The sequence below is a fragment of the Charadrius vociferus genome, unplaced genomic scaffold, assembly GCF_000708025.1.
Source record: "Charadrius vociferus isolate BGI_N301 unplaced genomic scaffold, ASM70802v2 scaffold1413, whole genome shotgun sequence".
Classification (NCBI taxonomy): Eukaryota; Metazoa; Chordata; class Aves; order Charadriiformes; family Charadriidae; genus Charadrius; species Charadrius vociferus.
The window spans coordinates 678,382-700,122 of record NW_009647827.1 but is presented as its reverse complement, the minus strand read 5'-3'; the positions used below and the strand labels follow the sequence as shown (position 1 = coordinate 700,122).

At 42.5% G+C, this 21,741-nt stretch overlaps 1 protein-coding gene across 1 annotated transcript in view; it reads right to left on the bottom strand.

Moving 5' to 3' along the window:
* Nucleotides 1-15,510, bottom strand: part of NCAM1 (neural cell adhesion molecule 1) — a 70,236-nt gene extending 54,726 nt beyond the window's left edge. The window contains exons 1-8 of the mRNA XM_009882477.1: nucleotides 15,387-15,510; nucleotides 6,948-7,022; nucleotides 5,223-5,441; nucleotides 4,327-4,470; nucleotides 3,327-3,464; nucleotides 2,700-2,817; nucleotides 1,262-1,431; nucleotides 270-412 (exon numbers count right to left, since the gene is read on the bottom strand). Of these exons, the coding sequence (XP_009880779.1) occupies nucleotides 270-412; nucleotides 1,262-1,431; nucleotides 2,700-2,817; nucleotides 3,327-3,464; nucleotides 4,327-4,470; nucleotides 5,223-5,441; nucleotides 6,948-7,022; nucleotides 15,387-15,510 (1,131 nt within the window). The remainder of the gene's footprint in view (nucleotides 1-269; nucleotides 413-1,261; nucleotides 1,432-2,699; nucleotides 2,818-3,326; nucleotides 3,465-4,326; nucleotides 4,471-5,222; nucleotides 5,442-6,947; nucleotides 7,023-15,386) is intronic.
* Between the last annotated feature and the right edge of the window lie 6,231 nt (nucleotides 15,511-21,741).

Here is a 21,741-nt window from a genome sequence, read left to right as displayed (position 1 = left end):
CAGGAATTGAAAAGTATTTCCTCAGTTGTTATAAACTGAGACGGCTCTTTGTACAAAGGACACCTATGGCTTTATTTCAGCTGTGGAGCTGGCCCTTTAGCAGACAGCCTGTGCAAGGCTGCACGTGTTCTCGCTACAGAGAGGGGAATCACCATGATTTCCATGTGCATCTGCGTGTGGCTATCATGCATTCTGGACCAGCAGAGGCAGGCAGACACAAGCTGCACTGATCCTAGCAAATGAGACCATGTTTTTGGGAAGGGTTATACCTTCTCTTCATTGCTGATGTTCCGGGTAGAAGTTCTCCAAGTGATGGAAGGGATTGGGTCCCCAGATGCCTCACAGGTAAGCGTAATCTGATCCTCCAACTCCATGGCTGTTTTATTCTCCACATAGGTGATTTTGGGTTTCGCTGAAAAGAAAAAGCAACCTTCATTCAGTTGGTGCTCAGAATCAAGCTTGCCTGTCAAAAGCAATGTTTGAAACAAGCAACATCGAAGAAAAAAGGCTTCTGAATTGGCACAAGTTAACTCCCATATGGGGAAGGAAGAAGAGTAGCATTTGAGAAGAGAGTACCTCCTTGCATAACTAGAAGACCTTTTCTACACATGCTTACAGCTGAGGCTTGTAAGAGAGGACTAGAAGAGGGTATATCTGAAGTAGAACCCATTTAACAGTGCATGAACGACCAGTTCCTGGGATTATCAGTTAAGTCTTCTACCTTACTGTCTACCTTCTCTGCCCCAAATTAGCCTTTTGATAAGCAGCTTTGCCAAGTGGCTGCAGAAGGATGGGACAGGGAGAATTATATTAATTAACACTCCCAGATTCACGGAAGGTAGAAAAGCTGCTGATTCATTCCTGCAAGCTTGAGGTCATTAACACAGCGGTAGGGTGGAGTTCATCTCCCTGTCCAGGTATAGCAAGTCCCACTGAAGTGCTAAAGCCCTTTTAATAGCAGCTTTGGTTGGATTAGGATTTGGCCCTCTGAGCCTGAAAGATATTTTGACTAGCATGTGAATCTCACACCACCCCCTGCACAGGACTGTGAGGAAGCAGAGCGGAGTTGGCATCTGTTTCAGACACACACGCGAAATGTTTTGCCTAGGATGATGGCAGAGGTGCACAGCATTATTTGGGAAAGCAGCAGTTCCGGATAAGCCACATCAGGCATTAAATGGGATAAGTAGGTTACTTCCATCTTGCACTAGTGAGCTACCAATAGCCAATTGGAAAGGGGGAACAGTAAGAGCATGGTTACCAAAGACTTTGAGATGAATGGTGGCATCCTGCTCGCCAGCCTTGTTCTCAGCGATGCAGATGTATTCTGCTTCGTCACTCTTATCCACCTTCTTGATGATGAGCTCAGACCCATCGTAGTTAAAACTGTATTTCTCTTCATCATCGGCCTGTTCTACTGGCTCTCCATCCCTGCAGGGCACAAAGCACACTGACTTCGTTGGGGAGGAGAAGCAATCAACGGCTATTTGTTTTAGGCTTGTTGTTAATGTGCAAAGTGTGTTACTACACTGAAACTCCTGAAGTTGAGAGGGACTACCACCTTTTCTTTTCCCTGTGGGCTACAAAGCCTACATCTTGATCTATTCCTAATCCGTCCCACCTTAGGGCTCTTGGCAGCTGAACCTTTCACCTCCTGGCACACATCATAGCCTACATGCAAGAGCTATAAACACCTCAGAAGGTGGCTCCTGTCCTTGCATATCAAGGCAGAATTCCAAGTTGTCATCAGCTTTTTCAACATTACAACTTGTCCTCATAGCCTTCACCAAAGGCTACACAATTTCAAGAATAGTATATGTGGAGTCTGTATCGCTGCCTGACAGTGAAATTGAGACCCGATAAAATGAAGAGAAAGACTTTTGATGTGGATCTCGTGGCATAACAAATGCAAGTTACGGCATCCGCTTTTGCCTAAGTTTCCCCACCAGTGCAACAGATGATAATAAACTGACCCACAGGACAGGCCTGGTCAGCATGAGGCTCCATCTCTATTTGCATCTTGACAAAGGATGCAATGGGACACTGAAAATTTGCTATTTTAACTGCTATTCTTGTTTTTCCAGGAAGCTGTACTGGTTTTGGCTGGGATAGAGTTAATTTTCTTCATAGTAGCTCAGACAGTGCTATGTTTTGGGTTTGAGACCAAAACAGCATGGATAACATGATGATGTTTTAGCTATTGCTGAACAGTATGCACACAATGTCAAAGGGTTTTCTTTTTCTCTCACTGCCTTGCCAGGGAGTAGACTGGGAGTGCACAAGAAGCTGGGAGGGGATACAGCTTGGACAGCTGACCTGGCTAAACACCTGCCTGCCAACAGGAAGCAGTGAATGAACTTCTTATTTCACTTTGCTTGCACGCACAGCTTTTGCTTTATCTATTAAACTGTCTTTATCTCAACCACTGAGTTTTTGAATTTCACCCTTCTGATTCTCTTCCCCGTCCCATTCGGGGGGCATGCAGTGAGCGGCTATGTGGTGCTTAGCTGCCTACATGGGTTAACTGACAACAGAAACTAACTGCGCTTCTGTTATGAGAAACTGCTTTCTGTTATGTGAGAAAAATGACTTAATCTTTTCACAGTTAGAATGTTGCTTTTCCTCAAGCTTGGTTTTCCAGGCCTTGGTGAAAACATCCATGCTCACACAAAATCAGGACATCACACACTGCATCTTACTTTGTCCACGTCATGGTTGGCTCAGGAAAGCCATCAGCATCACATGCTAAGGTGACAGACTGGCTCAGGTTGGCAGTGGCATTCATAGTGCTCTGCCTGGCACGCACAGAAGGAGGTACTAGAAGAGAAGAAATCCACGCTCAAGTTAGAAAAGACAGGAGATGTGAGCAAGAGCGAGCCCTGAAAGGCTCACTGTCAAATCTCTGCAATATACACAGGTGTCACTAGTAATTCAAACCCTTATGGCATCACCTGCAAGTTTCAATCAACAGGTTTGATGCATGAGGTCTCCAAAGCAATCAGCACAGGGCAGGAAGGGCGGGGGCAAGGGGAGGGGGGGAAGCACAGAAAATAAGTATTGTGGACAAAATCACTTGTGAGCCCCAACAAGATCAATAGCTCACTCTAAGTCATGAGACACTTCAGGTTTCGCTTAACACCATAATTTCCTGTAAACATCTGGTAAACAGTCAATTTCATGGACATTTGCATTTGACACAGCAGAGACAGATTAGTAAGATGATGGTACATCATGAATGTGAGTCTAAAGTAACATTTCCACCAGCAGCCCAGAGGGCAGTTGCTACATACACTGCCCCCATACTAGCCTTACTCTAAGCTGCTCACCATTTACGATGACCTGAATATCTTTGAAGTTGATCTCCCCACGAGCCAAGATACGACCCTCACAGCGGTATGTCCCTTCATCTGTTTTCTTGATTCCCCGGATCTGCAGGTAGTTGTTGGACAGGACTATAAATCGAACTAGAAAAGACAAAAGGAAGGGTCATCCAAGGATCCTCAGGAAAGCTCACTGCAGGTCACAGGTGGTTCTCCTCTCCTTGCCCTTTCTGGGTTGAGACAAGGCTTAGTGTAATAAAAATTTCCCTTCCTATCATTTAATGGAGATGCTGCTGTAACTGGATCTGCCATTGCCAAGAAAGACACCAGATGCAGGTAGCAGGCAAACTGCTCTGGTGCTTTATACCATAAGTACACACAGTGACAAACAGATAAATATACACACACAAACACATTTACATTTAATTAGTAGCAGACAACAAGCCATTTGAAATTTGCCCCTCTTCCCCAAGACTGGCAGAGGTCAAGTCTTACTAGCGTTCCCTTGTGCCTGCAACAAGCAGACATGGAAAACACAGCTGAGGCACGAATGCTCAACTGGAGTCAGGGCTCTGGAGTGCCCTCTGCCATTAAAATGCCCCTCTGGGCATGACAGTCTGCAGCATTTTGAAAGAAAGGGAAAGGTTCTTGCAAGGAGCTTTTAGCCCCTTTTCCTTAGGAAGACTGAAGAGTGTCACAACATGCAGCTTTTCTCTCTGATGGCATTTCTTTTACCTGAATTTTTTTTCTAGCATTCCTTGGCCTATTCCAGTGTCAAAGCCTGATGGCCATTTCTGTAGGAACATTATTGTCCTACCACTGCCAAACCACAGCACCTCAAATAACTAAATACACATCCTTAGATCTAGTGTTGCTTCTCTCCTCCCTTGTGACCACCACTATTTTGTTCTCCTGAACTCCTTGTATGAGTCTGATTTGAGCCCTGATGGGAGATGGACATTTGATCCCCAAATGGACAAGCACCGAGACACCTCTTGTGCCTTACCATCTTTTTTTAGGATAACATCCCTGCCTTTGTGCTTCCAGATGATGGTAGGAGGCAGTGAGCTGACCACATCGCACACAATCACAGCATCATCCCCTTCCTTGAATTCCTGAGGAGTGGGAGCATTCTTGAACATCAGCTTTTCTGAAAACAATGCAAGGAAAAAGTCACTGCAACTTTCTCAGCACACCAAGCTGTGCCCCTGACTCAAACCTGAGGAAAGCAAAGAAACCCCAGAGGACGTATTCTCTAGAAATCCTCATGTTCCTGATGGGAGGATGAAAGTGTGCCTGACTCAATGCACTGCACTACAGCACAGGAACCCCATTTTCTAGCCCTGCCTCCCAGGCACATCAGTGGGCCAAATCAACACTCTACCTAGCTCACCAATTTGTCTACACTACAGAGAGAAAATGTGAACCTGGAACTGCTCAGCTTCCCAGCGGGAAGGGGAGGAGCTGCTATCATGGCTCTGCTGGAAAACATGCTGATGGCTTATTATAACTCTTCTGAATGTGTGATCCTCTTTACTGGAGAGTAGTCTTATCTCATAGCATGTCTGTCATCCACAAAAGCTGCTGTCTCTGCTTACTCCTCCCACACATTTATGATGTGCTAGAATCTTCTGCTTCTACCCCCTACTCTCCTGTCATTTGGGACAATTTAAGCAGTAGATATGCTGGTAATGTCTTGACAGGCCACGGTCCTAGTTCCCACTTTCCCCTCAAAACCAAGAAAGGAGAAAGCTGCATTTTCTTAACATACCCTTTCTTTTCATCCTCCCTTTTCCCCTTTAAAAATAGCCTTTTCTAGAAAGTTCAAATGGTAGCCTCCCTAATCTTGCCTCATACATGTGCAAGGTAGACCAGAAAATAGTCTCGGAGCCGCTCTCTTACGGAAAATTTTCACATTGACGGTGGCCTCGGAGTCTCCCTCTTCCACGCTACTGACAACACATTTATAGATGCCAGCATCATCAATATTGGCGTTGTAGATGGTGAGGGTGGAGGAGAAGTCATCATTTCGCACCACTGAAATGCGCTGTTGGTTCGGTGTCAGCTTCTCACCGTTAGGGGAAAACCAGGAAATGTCTTTGTATTTGGCCTCCCCTGCCACTAGGGACAATAAAAGAAAACAGAACAAATTGAAATGAGTTCCCAACAAATATGCATAGAGGGAGTTAAATACAACCAGTAGCACTATGTGGAAGACTGACCCAGGGGAAGGGCTTCTGGTACCTGAGAAGCAAGCAAAGAAAATTCTCTCTCACAGCACTGTGAATGGTCAGCTGCTGCCCTGCAAAAATGATATTATGTTGGTTTTATCATCTAAAGGGGTACACTCATTTTAGCCCACAATAGCCTTCTATGCATCCTGGGATCCCATGTCCCCATCCCTTCACTACGCAGATCAGCCCAAGAAATAAAAGTCTCTTTCTGCTTAAGCTCCACAATGTTTTTGATAAATACCCGTATTTGCAGAGTGGGCTACTTTGCATACCAAAATGGTGACAATGTTGTAGCAGCAGTTCTGGCATTGATCAGCTAAAATCTCCTGCTGCATCCAGTGTAAATCAGAATTGTTATTAAGTGGTCCCAGGCTGCCTCTTTCTTGCAGCTTGCATCTCTGCATTCCTCAGTGTGGCTTTGTTATTTGGGACAAACTCCTATTATTGGAGGGGCTTTAACTGATCCCACAGTTTTCTGAATGCAAGTATCATCACAACAGCACTTGCTGGGCATATGCTTTCATTCTTAAAGCACTGGCATTAACAAATTACTCTGCAGTTAAGCACTCCTGGATCAGATGACCTCATTACTTGTCCCCGTCAGTATGCTCCTGAGCAACTGTGGTCTTCTGATGGCATTTTGCTCCCAGAGCTCCTATAGCACCTATTTGCTCTATGTCATGCTTCAGGATGCTCTCATGTCAGTGCTCCAACATACTATTCCTTCCGCTAGAAACCAGGCCAGCTGCTTTCAGGTGAACCTCTGAAGAGGAGACGTGGATTCTAATTTGGAAAAGGCCATAAAATTGTAGGGCCCGCTTTGGAGCACATGGAGTGTGTCAGCACTGCACCACATTGTGCAGTAAAACAGCCTGGGGCAGTTGGTGGCCTAAACAAACAGTAAACTTGCATTTCTTGTGACACAATTTTCAGCAGAATTAAAATCCTTAGTTGCAGAGGTAATAACTCTCAAGTCACCTAGCTCTCCTATTACTGCTGTTAGCAGTTTCTTAGAGAATTAATTTGGAAAAACAGGCTTCATTCTAAATTCAAAAGATCAAAGAGCTGTGGAATGATGCAAAGTGCCATTGTGGTGGCTATTGCTCAAGCTTCGAGACAACGCTTCAGTACCTGTTTTTTCATTTTAAAATCTGTTTGCTGGAGCTGTTTTCTGTCGCCAGCTCTCAAGGGAGAATGCGTTTCCTGATTTCCAGTAAAAAGCATGGGTTGCCTTTGCTACTCAGTCTCATAAACCATAAAGTCATATGAGAAAGAAAGAGCAAGTGATCTTGCAGCTAGACCTGGCACTGGAGCTTTTATCGCAGAGTTAATACATTGATTGACCTTCCCAGCAAACCCATATGGAGACAGCTGATGCCATAAGTTCACTCACCTTGACATAAGAAGAACTTGGATTCTCCAACACTGATCTCCCCCTGGCTTGGAACAATGTCCACTTGTAGAGAGGCTGGAAAAGAAATGAGCATGCACAAGATGGTTAGACGATAGGAGTGGTCTTCAACAAAAAAGCTTTACCAGCCTTCCAATCCCTGTGGCTCCTTTACTCATCGCCTGCAAGAGCATAGGGTGGAGCGTCCTTGGCTTCATAAGCGTTGCTCTTTATCAGTATTTATCTGAATGTACAGTGCCATGGACCCCTGAGGACCCAAAAGAAGTCGCGAACAGTTAGAGTTGCTTCCAGCTATTTATAAAACCACATGGAATGATACAGAAAGGGCTGATTTACATTCAAATCTCTACCACACTGCGACACTAGGGAGCACACTTGGTGTGCACACTAAAACATCAAGCACCCTGTAGGGACTCCTCTGAATTCAAACTGGAACTGGCTAAAAGACTTATCCTGGCAGCAAATACAAGTTATCTTTGCTTTGGAGACTTCTTGTTGCTCTATATGATACCATAATCATACAAGCCCCAGTTACCAACCGTCACAAATGCAGACTGGGAGTCACTGGCATACTCCAGGTCCTTGATCTTCCGTGATCCCCTGCTCTGATCTTCCAGTCAGAAACCTAGTCTAAACAGCCAGCAAATCGGAGAGGTTTATGGCGACAGAGCATACCTGGATTAGGAAAGAAATTTCCACCAGTATACGCTGACAATGCCTGAGACTTGCTTCCAAGTTCATCCAGGCACATTTCACCCAACTCACTTCTACTGCAGAGATGAAAATACTTGCAATACTTTGGTCTCTTCCACTGTCTTCTCATGGAATATCATCAGTGCTTTGGCTTTTACGTTAGCACTTTTAGTTGTTGTTTTCCTGATTTTTTTGTTTATTTTATTTTTAAATAAGAGACTGAAGGTGTTTTGGCAGCAGAGATGGAACAGATGTTCCAGGGACCCAAGTGAAGCATCTATTACATGCTTGTCTGGAATTGAGGGAGCCTGGAGTCAGTGAAAGATATTGTACCTCCTGTACTCCCTACAGCTGAATCCAGCACAGCCTCAAAGGAATCACTGAAAAATAATCCAAGTTAGATAATAATTCCAGAGAGAATATTTGAGGATACTGTTGCTGAAAGAAATCAAAATTATTCTCAGATGTTTTCAATCTCCCTTTGGCCATTTTTAACTCGTGTCTTGTCTGAGGGTACTCTCTCACCTTCCTTTTACTTTTCAATGAAGTACATGTTGCCCTTCTAGCTCCCGCATTCAGCCTGTTTTACTTCTGGGTAATCTAATTTCTCTCAACTGCACTACTTCAATATCATTCAGTCCCAAACAGAACTGCAAGTACAAAGAGCAAAATATAATAAAAGGCTAAAGGTTTATTAGATTAATTGCAGTGAAGACTAAGTAGCCTACTTCTATAGGGGTTTTTTTTGTTGTTTTTCTGCAAATCTTTCCAACATCTCAATTTTACGCTTGGAATCATATTCTGGGGAGCTCTTCCTGGAAGGTCTCTGCTGTATGGAATGAGTGAAAAGGTACACAATGAGATCTTAAATGTCTCAAACCCGGACCTCTGAGATCCTCCAGACCAGATTTCTGATTTGCACTACTATCTAAAACATTTATCCTTCTGCATTACAATGGAACTAGATTCGAGCATAGACAATATTACAAAGTCAATTAATGTCTTTGGGCTGCAGCTGCAGCAATGTGCAATGATGCAAATACTCCAGAATGACCTTACAGTAGTTTCCAGTATGAACACTCCCGAAGCTGGAGGTATCAGCAAAAGACAGGCACTTTTTAATAATGGGAGCTTTTTACAGTGTTTTCAAATTATCAATTAAACTGTCTTTTAAGATCTTGTCCTCAGCATGTGAATGATAGCTCCTGTTTAGAAATTAGATTTACAGAACCAAGAATCCTTAGTCTCACCCACGTGAGAATAGTTTATTAAGGAACATTTAGAGCTCCTGGATGGAAAGTTAAATGTTTGTTAGAATTCAGAGGCTCCAATAATTGTTGCTGTAAAAGCCTTTTTAACTCCACTCAGAAGGTAAAAAAAAAAAAAAAAGAAAAAGAAAAAAAAGAGGCCAACATTGAAGTGTTAAGGTTTTGAATCTGCATTTAGATATCTAAATTAAAAGTTGGGCTTTCAAGAATAACCAACCTCTCTGAGCGGCTGTCTAAGAAGTATGGCAAATCTCTTACCTCAATGCCTAAGCACAGCATAGGAGCCTACATTTGAAGTCCCACTACTGAAAAAGATGGTACTTTTTCCTCATTTATTTATGAAAGTGAAACTGATTAGCATTTAATGGACACAGGAGAAGGAATATACCATTTTGGAAGTGTCAACAGAAAACAAAAACAAAGTCAAACAATCCTGTTTTAGCACAGCAAAGGCAGAATCAGCAATCACCGCAAAGCAAGTTAGACAGCCAAGATGAAAGCTAACCGGATTTCTGGCCTGTGTTGTGTATAGTCCAGTATGACTACTTAGTTTCTGATTCAAATTATATTGGTATTAAACAAGCGTGAATGGAAAGCAAACCTCCCCGTTTTCATGTTCATTTACAATCAACCTTCCACAATCCATATCCAAGTACGCCCAATGCTCTTTTTCCCCAGCAACATCCCTGCCTTCTTCATAGCATAAATTATGACCCATTAGGAAGAAAATATAATTGGATTCTGGCTTTCCTCCAGCTATAGCTTAATGCTACAACAGCTCTGTGGCCTAACAAGTTTGGGTCAAGTATGAATTTCAAGAGGCCAAAATGAATAGGTTTTCTTTCAAAACTGCAGCCATTAGCTTGCAGAAAACAATCATCTTAATCGAGCTATTCGTCCACCCCATGTAGCCAGAGCACTTCTCTGCAACGTTACTGCAAATGCTTCGTCTGCCACCTTCCGTGTTTTCATGCTGTAGTGCATGAAAACCCCGCTCCTAGAGCAGCTAATTTTACCTCCAGACCAGAGAGGCATTAGTTTTAGCTGCCAAACACACCAGGCTTTTTAAGAAGCATGCACTGCTTCAGAAATGAAAATCTGTTTGTGTATGTGCCAATGGCAACATTCCTTACAGTACCTGGGAAACAGACGTACGGACTGTGGGGGTTAGACGTTTAGTTATACACAGAATGAAGCAGCACTGCCTGCCATCATTAAAAAAGGACATAAATAGTAGGATTTTCTGATAAGGAGTCTGAGGACATTTCTTTAGCCAGCAACCATTCTGACACAGCATTTCTCTTCGTAAGTAAACTGCAAGCAATTAATTGGAGCCAGTGGAGCTCTGCAAAGGATAATACTACTGCAAGGTCCATGCCACTTTTCTAGTTTTACTCACCCTATTTTACCAGGCTAGACGGATAAATGCTAGTATTCCATCTCAAAAGCCGTAGACAGAAACAATCCAGCCAAGATTCAACCGAAAGCAGGGCTTGCAAGTACTGTGTGTTCTAGTTCTGGCTAACATTTGCATGTATGGCTGTATGTCTTGCCTAGCCAAGAGGCTTTCAGAAGGAGGGGACATTAAAGTTTCCCTTGATCTCTTGAGTAACAGCAAGGGGTTTATTACAGACCCTCTTGGCCTGTCCAAGGCACTCTTCAGAGCCCTCCACTTTTTATCAACTGGGAACACGATGAAATTGTAATATAATTCCCCCACAGCACTGCCTTGGAAAACCAGCCCAGCCTAAAGAAGGGCATTTAGACTAGTCATCAACTTTCTACTCAGCCAAGCACTGCTAGAAAACAGTGGGGTGCTGGTAAAACAACTTTGAGCTAATTGAGATCTAATATAAATTCATACTACTACTATTTTTTTCTCTCTCTTTTTTTTTTTTTTTTTTGCCATGCTACGCTGTATAAATATACCAGTGGACTACTACTACACTTTTGAGAGTTGCTGCATGCTGGGAAGGCAGTGGCAAAGGTTCGGGTTATTAATGCCTTTCATCCCATTCTCAGGTGCTTTCTGTTACCGCTAGAAATGAATAAAAAGGCATTGAACTTTTCATCACCCCAGAACACAGCATCTGTGCTCTACCTTACATCTTTTTTAATGCATGTCTGTGCCACAGTAGATGCGAAGAATAGGAGGAAATCACACAACCGGGAAAAATCTTACTACAAATACAGCCAAGAGGGCCAGGCAAGAGATGTGAGCCCAGGCAACAATGTCCAGTTCTCAAGATTCTCCAGTGTTTTTTTCTAAGGACTCAGCTCCTTCTTTGCATTTAAGTGATGGGCAGATTTTCAAGAGGATGAAACCTAGAAATCACCCTTGGGACACAGGAAGGCAAAACTTTTTGGAGTCTTAGAAACGAGAGAAGGAAGGACATCCTTGGTTATCCCTCGTTCAGTCAGTGCTCCCTCTGCTCCACCAGCTGCAGTGTTATCATTAAATCTCCTAATTACTGGCCTAAGTAATATAATTTCTGGAAAGATTATGCAGACAGGCAGCAATTCCATCACCAGTAGTCCCCCTGTATGTCAGCACAGTCCCTTCAACCATGACATGAGGGAAGCAGACAGGAAACCTCCCGATATTACTACTAACACTAGAAATGCACTTTTTAAACCTAGCAATTACCATGACACATAAACTGACCTCATGAGTAGTAGGAACCAGAGAGCCAGTGTTAACAAATCTACTTCACGCTACACTTCAGTTTCTTTAATCTCATACTGGGAACAAGATACTGAATTACCGTGTGAGAGGATCAGGTAAGTCTGATGCACACTGTGCATCTTGTGACTTGTCTTGAAGGAGACTGCTGAAACATACAGCATTGTATCTGCATCACTGCCAGCTTAAGGCCTAGTTAATCCCTTTTACAAGAAAATACTAACCTGAGAAATCTTCTCATTGACAGACACTTCCTGCTAACCAGACTTCATAAGCTGACTTGAGCAGGTTAGATCACACAAACCTCTGATATAGGCAGAAGAGTGGCACAATTGCTGCCTTGGTACTAATCACAGTAACTTCATTATTGCCTTGTTCATCCACTAGCCATCCATATGCGCTGGTACATACTCTTTCATCATATTTAAAACATATTCTCTCTGTGCAGCATACAAAACAACAGGGATCCCTCTCAAGCACTTCTTTTCAAGGGGCTCAGCTATATATGGTATTCTGTTCACACTGTTTGGAGAAAACCAACAGAACTTGGTGATCTACTGCACGTTAGGAAACGGGATTGATTTAAAAGGTGCACATAGACAGCCGTGTGGCAGATGACATGCTACAAGCTCGTATCCCAGTGGTACTTTGCTCACATGTCCATCGTTCTGGGTCACTGTCATACTGCTAGGACAACCAGTGTATTTCTCTTTTAAGATGCTCTCCCTGCTTTCATCTCTCCTCTAGTATTCATTTACTTCCCTCAGAGGACAACCTGTAAAAACAAACAAAAAAAGGCCACCCCTCAAATGCTTATTCTAAGAAAGCAAGCTGACTCACACAAATCCACACACTTTACACTTTATTTACCTTACCCCAGAAAAACTGTATAAGGCCAGTGCTATTCAACAAACTGCTGCTGTCAGAAGCACTGAATTGGTCTTACAAAATGTCAGTGTCTTGTTTAATGCTGCTATTGAACAGTGACAAGGTGACAAGTCACTGTCAGGCCGTGCTATAGTATTAAGCTGGTTTGGGAATAGTGCAGAATATCAGTAACAGTGTTAGGCTGGCCCTGGAATGGCAGGTTGCAGTTATTATAGTATGTTCTACTTTTGAGGGTACCTGCTGCTCTTGTCCGTTCTGCTCATTTAATGTCCTGAAACAGGTATGAAACTGGAAGGAGAAGCATATCCTAGACATTCAAGGCTGTTGACCCACTATTCAACTTGTCTCCAGCACTTCTGCGTCTGAGATTAAGAATGTCAATACAATAAATATTGATTCCTTGAAACAGACTACCATGGCCCATGCGTACTGTACATATCACATCTCAAGCTATTTACTTTTCCTATATCAGCCACCTCTAGGAAAGGTCAAACCTCTGTACTTTGCTAAATACACTCAAATACAGTCAGTGCTTTCCAGGTCACCAATAATAACCCGCCAGCAACCCTTAGTAAACAGCTCTTATAAACCAAAGAGGCAGCTAAGACATAAATATGTACTGCAATCTCCAAATTATCCATCTGGTCAGAAGAATGATTAGCTCTTAAGGTTGAGGAGATAAGAGAAGCTCCCTCCTCCTCTTAATTGCTCCAGACCTCAAGTAGCACAAATAATCCTCTTAATGTCCAGAACCTGAAAAATTACTTGCCTGCCTTCTTCACAGCTACTACTGGCTGCTCTGAATGTCTTCAAAACAAGACCACAGTAAGCATACCCACTGCCTACCCTTTATCATTTCATTAGAAAACCACACTGTGATCAGTGGCTGCTATTAAGTACCTCACTGTCAACATGCATTTTTGTACATCGGATATTTAGACTGCCCTTATGTTTCAGTGTCATTCTGCAGCACAGTAGGTGAACTAAAGCTAGTACAATCTTCTGGTCTTTTCTCTTGTCTGCAGATACACAACAACTTAACAGTACAGACATGATTTTGCTCTCAATGTAACGGCTGGATAGGTTCCTAAATGCTCTTTCTCTTCTACTTCTCTAGTTTCTCAGCATCCTGATAAATGTCAGGTGAAAACAGGTTGTCAGTCAATATTTCAACTAATGAATAATATTGTTCCTTATCCTATCAGCGAACCCAGTGTCAGGGAAAAATCACTAGGCACAGCAGGTCACCTGCAGTGGAAATAAAAAAGATATCAGCATTGCATTGTTTCAGGCCAACTTAGACAAATCATTTTGCATTTTCTTTCTCCTACCATTAATGCAGGTAATTTCAAATATGTCTTGAAGTGGTACTCTGTAGCTTTGTATTAAAAAAATAAACATAGGTACACAGTTAACAAACGGTGGGGTTTTTTTATTTTTAGTCTGTCATTATTAGTAGGTCTGCAGGATTACATAAGCAAGGCTGCCTTCTGACGCACACACAACAGGTATTTTGTCCTTTTCCCTTTGGGTAATATCCCTAAGTACAGTTTTCTCCTCCATACCGCCGTAATTTTCCACCACAGTCCATATATGCAAAGATCCTTTTTCATATTCGCAACTGAAGGCACCGTAAATTGATTTTCTTGCAATCTCAATGTTGGCAGAAATTATGTCAACACTTACAATCACATTTTAGTTTCTAATACAGAGTGCTCTGCTCAATGTCTGCTACTCTTTTGCATGGTATTTAAGGAAGCCACTAATACACTGGTGTTATCAACAAAGCTCCCAGTAATATTTGCCAGACATATATAACAGATGTTCTGCTGCAAGATCATTTACATAAGCAACCAACAGCAACACATTCTGAAGAAATTTGATATAGAATAGATATTGACACTTAACAATCCGAGTCCCTTTACCTCCTGAATAGCATATAGACCCAGCTTTTGATCAGTTTAGGTGTTCAGGCTTCTAAATCCAGGTGCTTTTGCACACACTGTGCTGCAATAATCAATTTCACTTCTTGCAGAACTAGAGCTTTAAATTCTCAGAGAATGTAACTCGAGAGAGAGACTGTGGCTACTATGTTTTGTATTGGTAGCTCCCCACTACAGTAAAACCTAATCGTTTTGGTATTCCTACTTTGACTAGCAACCTAAAAATACGCCATAGATCTTTCTGAAGAGATCTTCATCCAATATTCGTGTATTTCAGCTTCATAAACATCAGCATCCTTTCCTGTAAAATGATGTCGGTGTAGAACAGAAGCAATTTCCACTTGCGCATAGATGGTGTCCTGTCAGTGCAAGGACATTTTGAGAAGCTCCCAACATGACTATATTGAAGTGACAGCTTGCAGCTTTGGTGTTTGGAACATCAAGGAGAAGGCAGTGACAAGCACGATAAATTCATCTGCACTGACAAGATACAGCTATTACACGGGAACACCTCACAAGGGAAGTGTTAATTGCCTGTGGATTGGGCTCCAGAGATGACCTTGCACTCTCTCCTGCACCACTACTCAGTGCCCTGGCTGAAGTCAGAGCGGCAAGGTGATGTTACGCTTGCACTTTCAATGAGATTGTGACTGCATGAGAAATACTTGGTGACAGCCAGGATGGGTTCATGGTGTCCCAACCAATGAATCAAACTCTTCTTTTCTTTTTTTTTTTTTTTTTTTTTTTCCTTCCCCTCTTCAATGCTGTAAGGTTTTTTAAAATGTGTTGATTTTTTCTGAATGGGAGAACTTGTATGACCAGACTGTGGCCTCTCTGCTTGCACTGGGTGGAGTATTCTTTTCTGTCAAAGCACTTTTACAAAATCAGCTTTGTTAAACAGGTTCAGGACAGAAGACTCAGCCTCAGTCAAAAGCAGGCCACACACCTGAAGAGATGAAGTAGTACAATAGATCTTTCGGAGACAGATGGTGAAAAAGGAACAGGGCCAGACTAAAAAAAGGACACACCTTGAGCTCATCCCATTTAGAGGAGCACAACAGAAAAGTCATCCGTACCAGAGGAAACACTAGCCCGCTCATTTCTTCCCCGGAGTCCACTGACAGTGCAGAGCCACCCTGACACATGCTGCAGCCCTACTCTGTCCTTGGAGTAGCATAAACACACACCAGCCAGGCACTTGCAAGGCAAAATGCCACATCAACTGCCACATACTTACACCTTAATATACCAACCCCGAATAATTTAGATGCTGCTTCTGCTGCTGCCTGTAAGATAGCACACGTGTTCACGATCAGGAAAAGAGACCTTGGCATTCCTAAGCAGCTCAACCCCGTCATCCATTTAAGGGAGGCAGAAATTACCTGCCTGGGTCTGGCCTGTGATCATCTGCACTCCAGTCTGAATGATTAGAAGCTGTCACAGTTGTCATGCATGCATTAGGTAACTCCATTGCCTTTTTCCACCCCCCCTTACCCTAAGAATTCTTCCCGTGCTGAGGACTAAAGCACAATGATCCAAATGTAATGGCAGTCTCAAGTGCTATTTTGCTCCAGTTTCCACTGGGATAGGAAACTCCTAGGGCTCATATATGCCGAAACACACCAAGAGGAACCTGCTGGACTAGAGAACTGAGTAAAGGCGCTCCAGGCCAGCTGCTTCTCATTACTTCCTAGTCAGTCTGCCTGCTCTCATCTATGTCTTCTCAACCTTTACTTGTCTTTAGGTGGCAACCACAGCATTTGTTTTGCATTTATACTGTGCCTAGCACACGGGAATCCAAGATACTGCACTATTCTAAGAAACAGCCGTAGGAACCTTAAAGTAATGTCTGGCTGCCATGCCTTTATTTATATCCAGTCAGCAATCACTCCCTGCAGAAAGACTTCTGATTGTTAATCACTAGGTGGAGCGAGCAATCATCTCGTAGTTATTAAAGGCACAAAAACATACTCTCAGAAATCTCAACATTTCCGTTCTGCCATAGATGTTGAGAAGCAAAATTATACCTGGCTTCTTTCAGTCTCTTGTGTTTTCCTCTGGTGGTGGTTCTCTGTAGGAGCCAAGATAACAGGTTGGATAGGCTGTGGGCCTGCTCCAGTCTGGAACCTACCCTGGTTTTTCTTCACAATGTGTTTGTAAACAATGTTAAGGCTTTCTCCTACAAACTGAGTTAACAAAGGGCTGGGAGGCAGACCCCTGGTGATGAAATGAGGCACAAAAGAGCCCAGCTGTGTTTGCCCAGCAGCCTTTAGTCTGGGAAATTGAGATCACTTCTGGAAATCAGGTATCATTTGAGAAAAAATGTTCCTCCAAATTATTCACATCAAGCTCATCTGTAGTTATTTTACACCAGGGAGAGTTCAACCCTAATTCTTTCAACCAGCCTTCATCAGCAGAACAATTTGCTGACATCGTAACCTGGATAAACAGGTTCATCATAACAATGAACTATGCCTTAAATTACACAAACAATTGCTCCCTACTTGCTAAAGTTTATTGCTGAGTATATGATCAAACTGACAAACGCAGCACTGCCGTGGTTTTTAATCACTACTTAATCGTTATTTTTGCTTTGCAGTTCAGGGAAACTGAGACTATTTTTTTTCACTCTTCATTTAATAGACACTGTGAGCCCATTTGTATTCTGCTTCCAACTTCAAGCAATAAAGGCCTTTTTAGCATCACATAATAACTGCATTAAAAGGCCTCTTCATACTCACACAATAACACTTTTTATAGCTCTACCCTCCCCCACATCTTTTATCTGGTTACAAAGTTCCCCAGCCCCTAAATAATGCTGAATAACTCCCCATTGATTTGAAAAAACTCTGCTAATGCAACATCCTGTTCATCTGTAGTTAAATATAATTATTTTTGCATTTCAACAAAAGAAGTGAGCTCAAATTAAGCCATGATTTTGGTAATAGGCAGGGAGAGTATCTCCCTGCTGGACTAAGACTGAGGCTAACACAGCAGGCTTTACCTGTTAAGTAAATAACATGCCACTTTAAGTAGAGGAAAGTGTGTTAATTGCTGTGTATTGGTTCAATATCTGTCTAAATTCAAAAGGACTGAAGTGAAGCAGAGTGTGAACGAACTGCAGTCACGCTTCCACATTAGAAACAGGAAGGCTAATGCACACATTGCTCTTGAACATCTATCTGGGGCCATGCAAACAGAATGTCTCGGAACACTACATACACTTAACTACAGATTTGCATTACTGCAAATGCATTATGGAGTTATATCCATCGTGGCTCTCTAGAATAAATGTAAGTTCACCCCCCACCCCCCATTCTTCCTTTCCCGTAAGACCATTACTCCTTTTGCCTTCCATCACTTTGTCACTGACCCTCATGGTTCTGATTTGAACTTCAGAACTAAATAAAGACCTAAAGCCTTTTGACTTCACAGCATGAACTGTTATCATGTTCAGCACGTGCTACATGACACATCTACCATTTCTCTGTAGCTGAAAGAAGTGGGTAGGAATCTACAGCAGGACACTCCTGCACACGCAAGGTAGTCTGCCCTCTCTGCACTTCTGAAGAGGCTCTTGCCAGAACAATTTTATACCTTTGTATTTGCTGTTGGAAAAGACGCAAACCTTCCAGCTTCAGGACAGCTCATCTCAAGCAAAGACACGAGAAACCAACTGCAACCTGGGACCTGGTTAAGCCAGTATCAGCAGAACTTTTCACCCTTCTCTGACAGAACTTGTTCGTCTATCTTCTTCACAAGACTGAGGACTGAAAACCAAAGGTCTGGCTTTTCTTCTTTATCCAGCTGCCATCTTTGTTATACAAGAATTTGTCAATGGGTCTGGAAAATCCACACCGGAAATACTCTTTGGTGGGTGTCTGTAGAAAACTAACCTCATCAACAAACACGGGTAGATTCTACATGAATTTTCTGTCTTTTCTCTATTAACCTTAAATCAACACCTGTTAACCACTTAACTTAACTTTAGGGTGACGAAAACCAGGGAGAGGAATCATCTCAGGCTCCTTCCCAATGTTCACTAATAACATTCTCTTAGCATAATAATGTTACAAATTGAAACACTTACTGACCCATATTTCATTTCTAATCTGATCTGAAATGTCTCTGCTTATTATCACTTCAAGTCTCAGGTTAGTCCAGAGACATGCCTCCACTCATCCAAAAGCTCACTCTAAATATGGCAGGATTTTCAGTCTTTTGGCCACTGAGAAAAATACTATAGACAGGAATGAGAAAAAAAACAAAACAAAATTTGAACTTGGCAATGAAACTCCAGCTGTGTCTATGCAATTGTGCCTCAGGAAGTAGTGCAAACTGAGACAGTACTCACAACACAATGGCAAAATGGTTTAATGTCTTCAGGGCTGGAGGTCAGGGAGGAAGGATATAGCACATCACGATCAGATGCCCTCAAGGACACACAGTGTTCATCAACTCAGTTCTGTGTGTCAGCATAAAAGCACGACACCTTCTGTAGTGACAAACACTTATTTTTCATATAACACTTGATATCTCTGAGTGAACACTGACCGAGTGTTCTCTGTACCACGAGCTGAGTGTGCAACTTAGAATGACTGCAAAGTGCACAGTGACAGCACAGCTATCTAAAGACATCCCGTTCCTACTCACATGATCATACCTAATTCTCGTACTTCTCTCTGGAAATGACATCTTTCAAGACATAAATTTTAAGTCCTTCTGACCTTCCTAGCATGGAGACAAATTTAACTTTTTTTTAGCACTTAGTGCTGGCTGCGCCTATTCTGTTTACATCCCATAAAGTTGCCTTTATGGCATCACACTGTAGCACACCCCCCTTTCTGACTCCAGTGTTTCAAAAGAGTATAGACATCTGAAACCTTGCTCAATGGTCTGCATATTACTGACATTTTCTAGCTCCTGCCAGCAGATTTATGACCTATGCATTTATGTGGTGCTTCCACAAGATCTCCTGTTACCAGGATATTCTCAAACAACAGGCCAGAATAACACCAGCCTAAAGAGAAATCAGGGCGGGTTGGGGGGTGCGCAAAAGGATGTGGGTATCTGAGGAAGGAGCATAACGGGACATTCAAACCTTCATACTATCTGAGTACAGTCTCTAAATGCTCTCTTAGGTGCAGAATATTGATTCTTTCAGTGAATAAGTTTCTGAGGAGAATGTCCTCTGTTGATTTGACAGGAAGAACCCAACGTCTCTACAGTCCAGACCAGAGAGTAGTGCTCGTGTAGCTGGTTAGGGGAAAGGAAAACTCAGTCCTAAAACCAGCTGGGATAGATATATAACGATGCTGTGTTTCCTTGCCAAGGCTACTCAGGTTTTCTTAGCTGTCCATCTACCTTTTCATAGTGTTGTAGGGTTGAATGAATTACAAAGATAGGGATGTGGCTATATTACAGTAATGGTGCTTTCAGGAGATTAGATAAATAGGAAACAGTGACACGTGTAATAATGAGCAGCAAGGAGGACTATAATGCAGCAAGAAAAGGAAAGAACTACACAAAACAGAAGGAAAAGAAATAAAACAACAGAGTAGGACTGCATCTACTACAAGATATAAAGCTTGAAACAAGAGGGAAAGGGAAGGTAGCCACGCTACTCAACATTTTATCATCTCACTCTGGCACTAGGGGTAATTCAAGATTCTTGATAGAAATCGATCTGTGAAAAGCTGAGAGCATTTCATCTATTTGTTTACTTTTAAGTCCTGTTAATAGCTAAATGTCCCAGTTCTCAATGCTCTTTCTGATATTCAGTACTTTTGACCTTGAATACAGTCAGTGAACTTGGACCGTATTTGCCTTTGTGGCAACAGGGCTTCTCCAGCAGTAGGAATCCCTATCCTCATGCCACTTCTATCACAGGTAACTTTCCGGCAGTAGCAGCATATTTCTTTCTCCCCAAACTAGCAATCAGCCCCTAAGATCTATTGTAGCAACTCTGTGAAGGTCCAGGGCTTCTACAAACAGCTGTTACCTAGCATGCTATGAATTCACAATATGAATGAGCTGTGTCTAATACCAGAATGGCAAATGAACGAAATATAGAACAGTCTTCAAAGAAATTCTTGTGGGATTAGTACCTCACTACCATTTCTGCCTTTGAAAGCCCACCATCTATTCTTTACAAAAAAATGGCTAGAAGATGTCCCCCTAAGTATGCAGGTAATGTATTTGCCTATGGTCAAATTCCTGGGCTACCCCCAACTCCAACTAATCTTATGCTAGGCATGTGACAGCTTCTTTCCAGGAGCCACAGTATGCCAGCATTTATTAGTCTACCTCTTCTTGCTTCGATCCAGTGCAAACACTTGGAAAGACCGAAAGCAACATCTTCCCTTTTTGTCATTGATACGCTTGGGACAACTGTCACAACAAAGCAAGCAGTCTTTCACAAGATGCACACCATTCAGTGTCACCACAACACAAGAGGAACCACGGCAAACAAAGGCCTGCTTTCAATAAAATGGAGAGAGATTTGAGATGTGTTAGGAGAATACAGCTGGGAATCCACACATGAAACAATATGCCTCCTGAACAGAGGTATTGGGAAGCAGCCTAGAGCTCCAACAGTTGTTAGAGGTTAACTAAGCTCTCGAGTTTTCCTTCCCAGATATTAGTCAAAGGGAAGTGAACCCAAATACAGAGCCATCCAAATGTGAAACCATCTGTTGGTTACATTTCCTGAACGGCCTTAGGAAAAGAAATTGTAAAAGAATAATCCTTGGATAAGAATTTTTCACATCCCACTGCTATGCTTATGTGATTGGCTACTTCTTTTTTGAATCAGAGGAAAACATCCCTGAACCCTTCCTAAAAGGGACCCAGGCCATAAATCTCAGTCACACTGATTACTTTCGTGACAGCAAGCACAGAACAAAGCATCACCTCTGCCACACCTTTGACAAGAATCCAGCTTTTATTCCCCCAGATAAAGAAGTATTGGGATCAGCTGGACCTAAACAGCTTTCAGCACTTTCAAGCTTGATTAAACAATTCCCCAAAAGCTTGGGATGCTAGTCTGTCTTGGTGTAGTGACTCTAACAGTAGCCCAATAAAGCAGACTCACGGGGCACTTTGTATTTAGAAGAGAGTCACCGTGGCTGCAGCAAGCTGAAGTGGGTAGAGAAAAGGAGATAAAAAAAACCTAGGCTCATCTCTTTATACAAACACAGCAAGCATGACTGCAAAGAACAAGCCTGGGGCCTTGCAACTATGATATAAACAGAATTGCCACTTGTAAGAATCTGCCACTCATGCTCTTTCAGTGGAGGTCG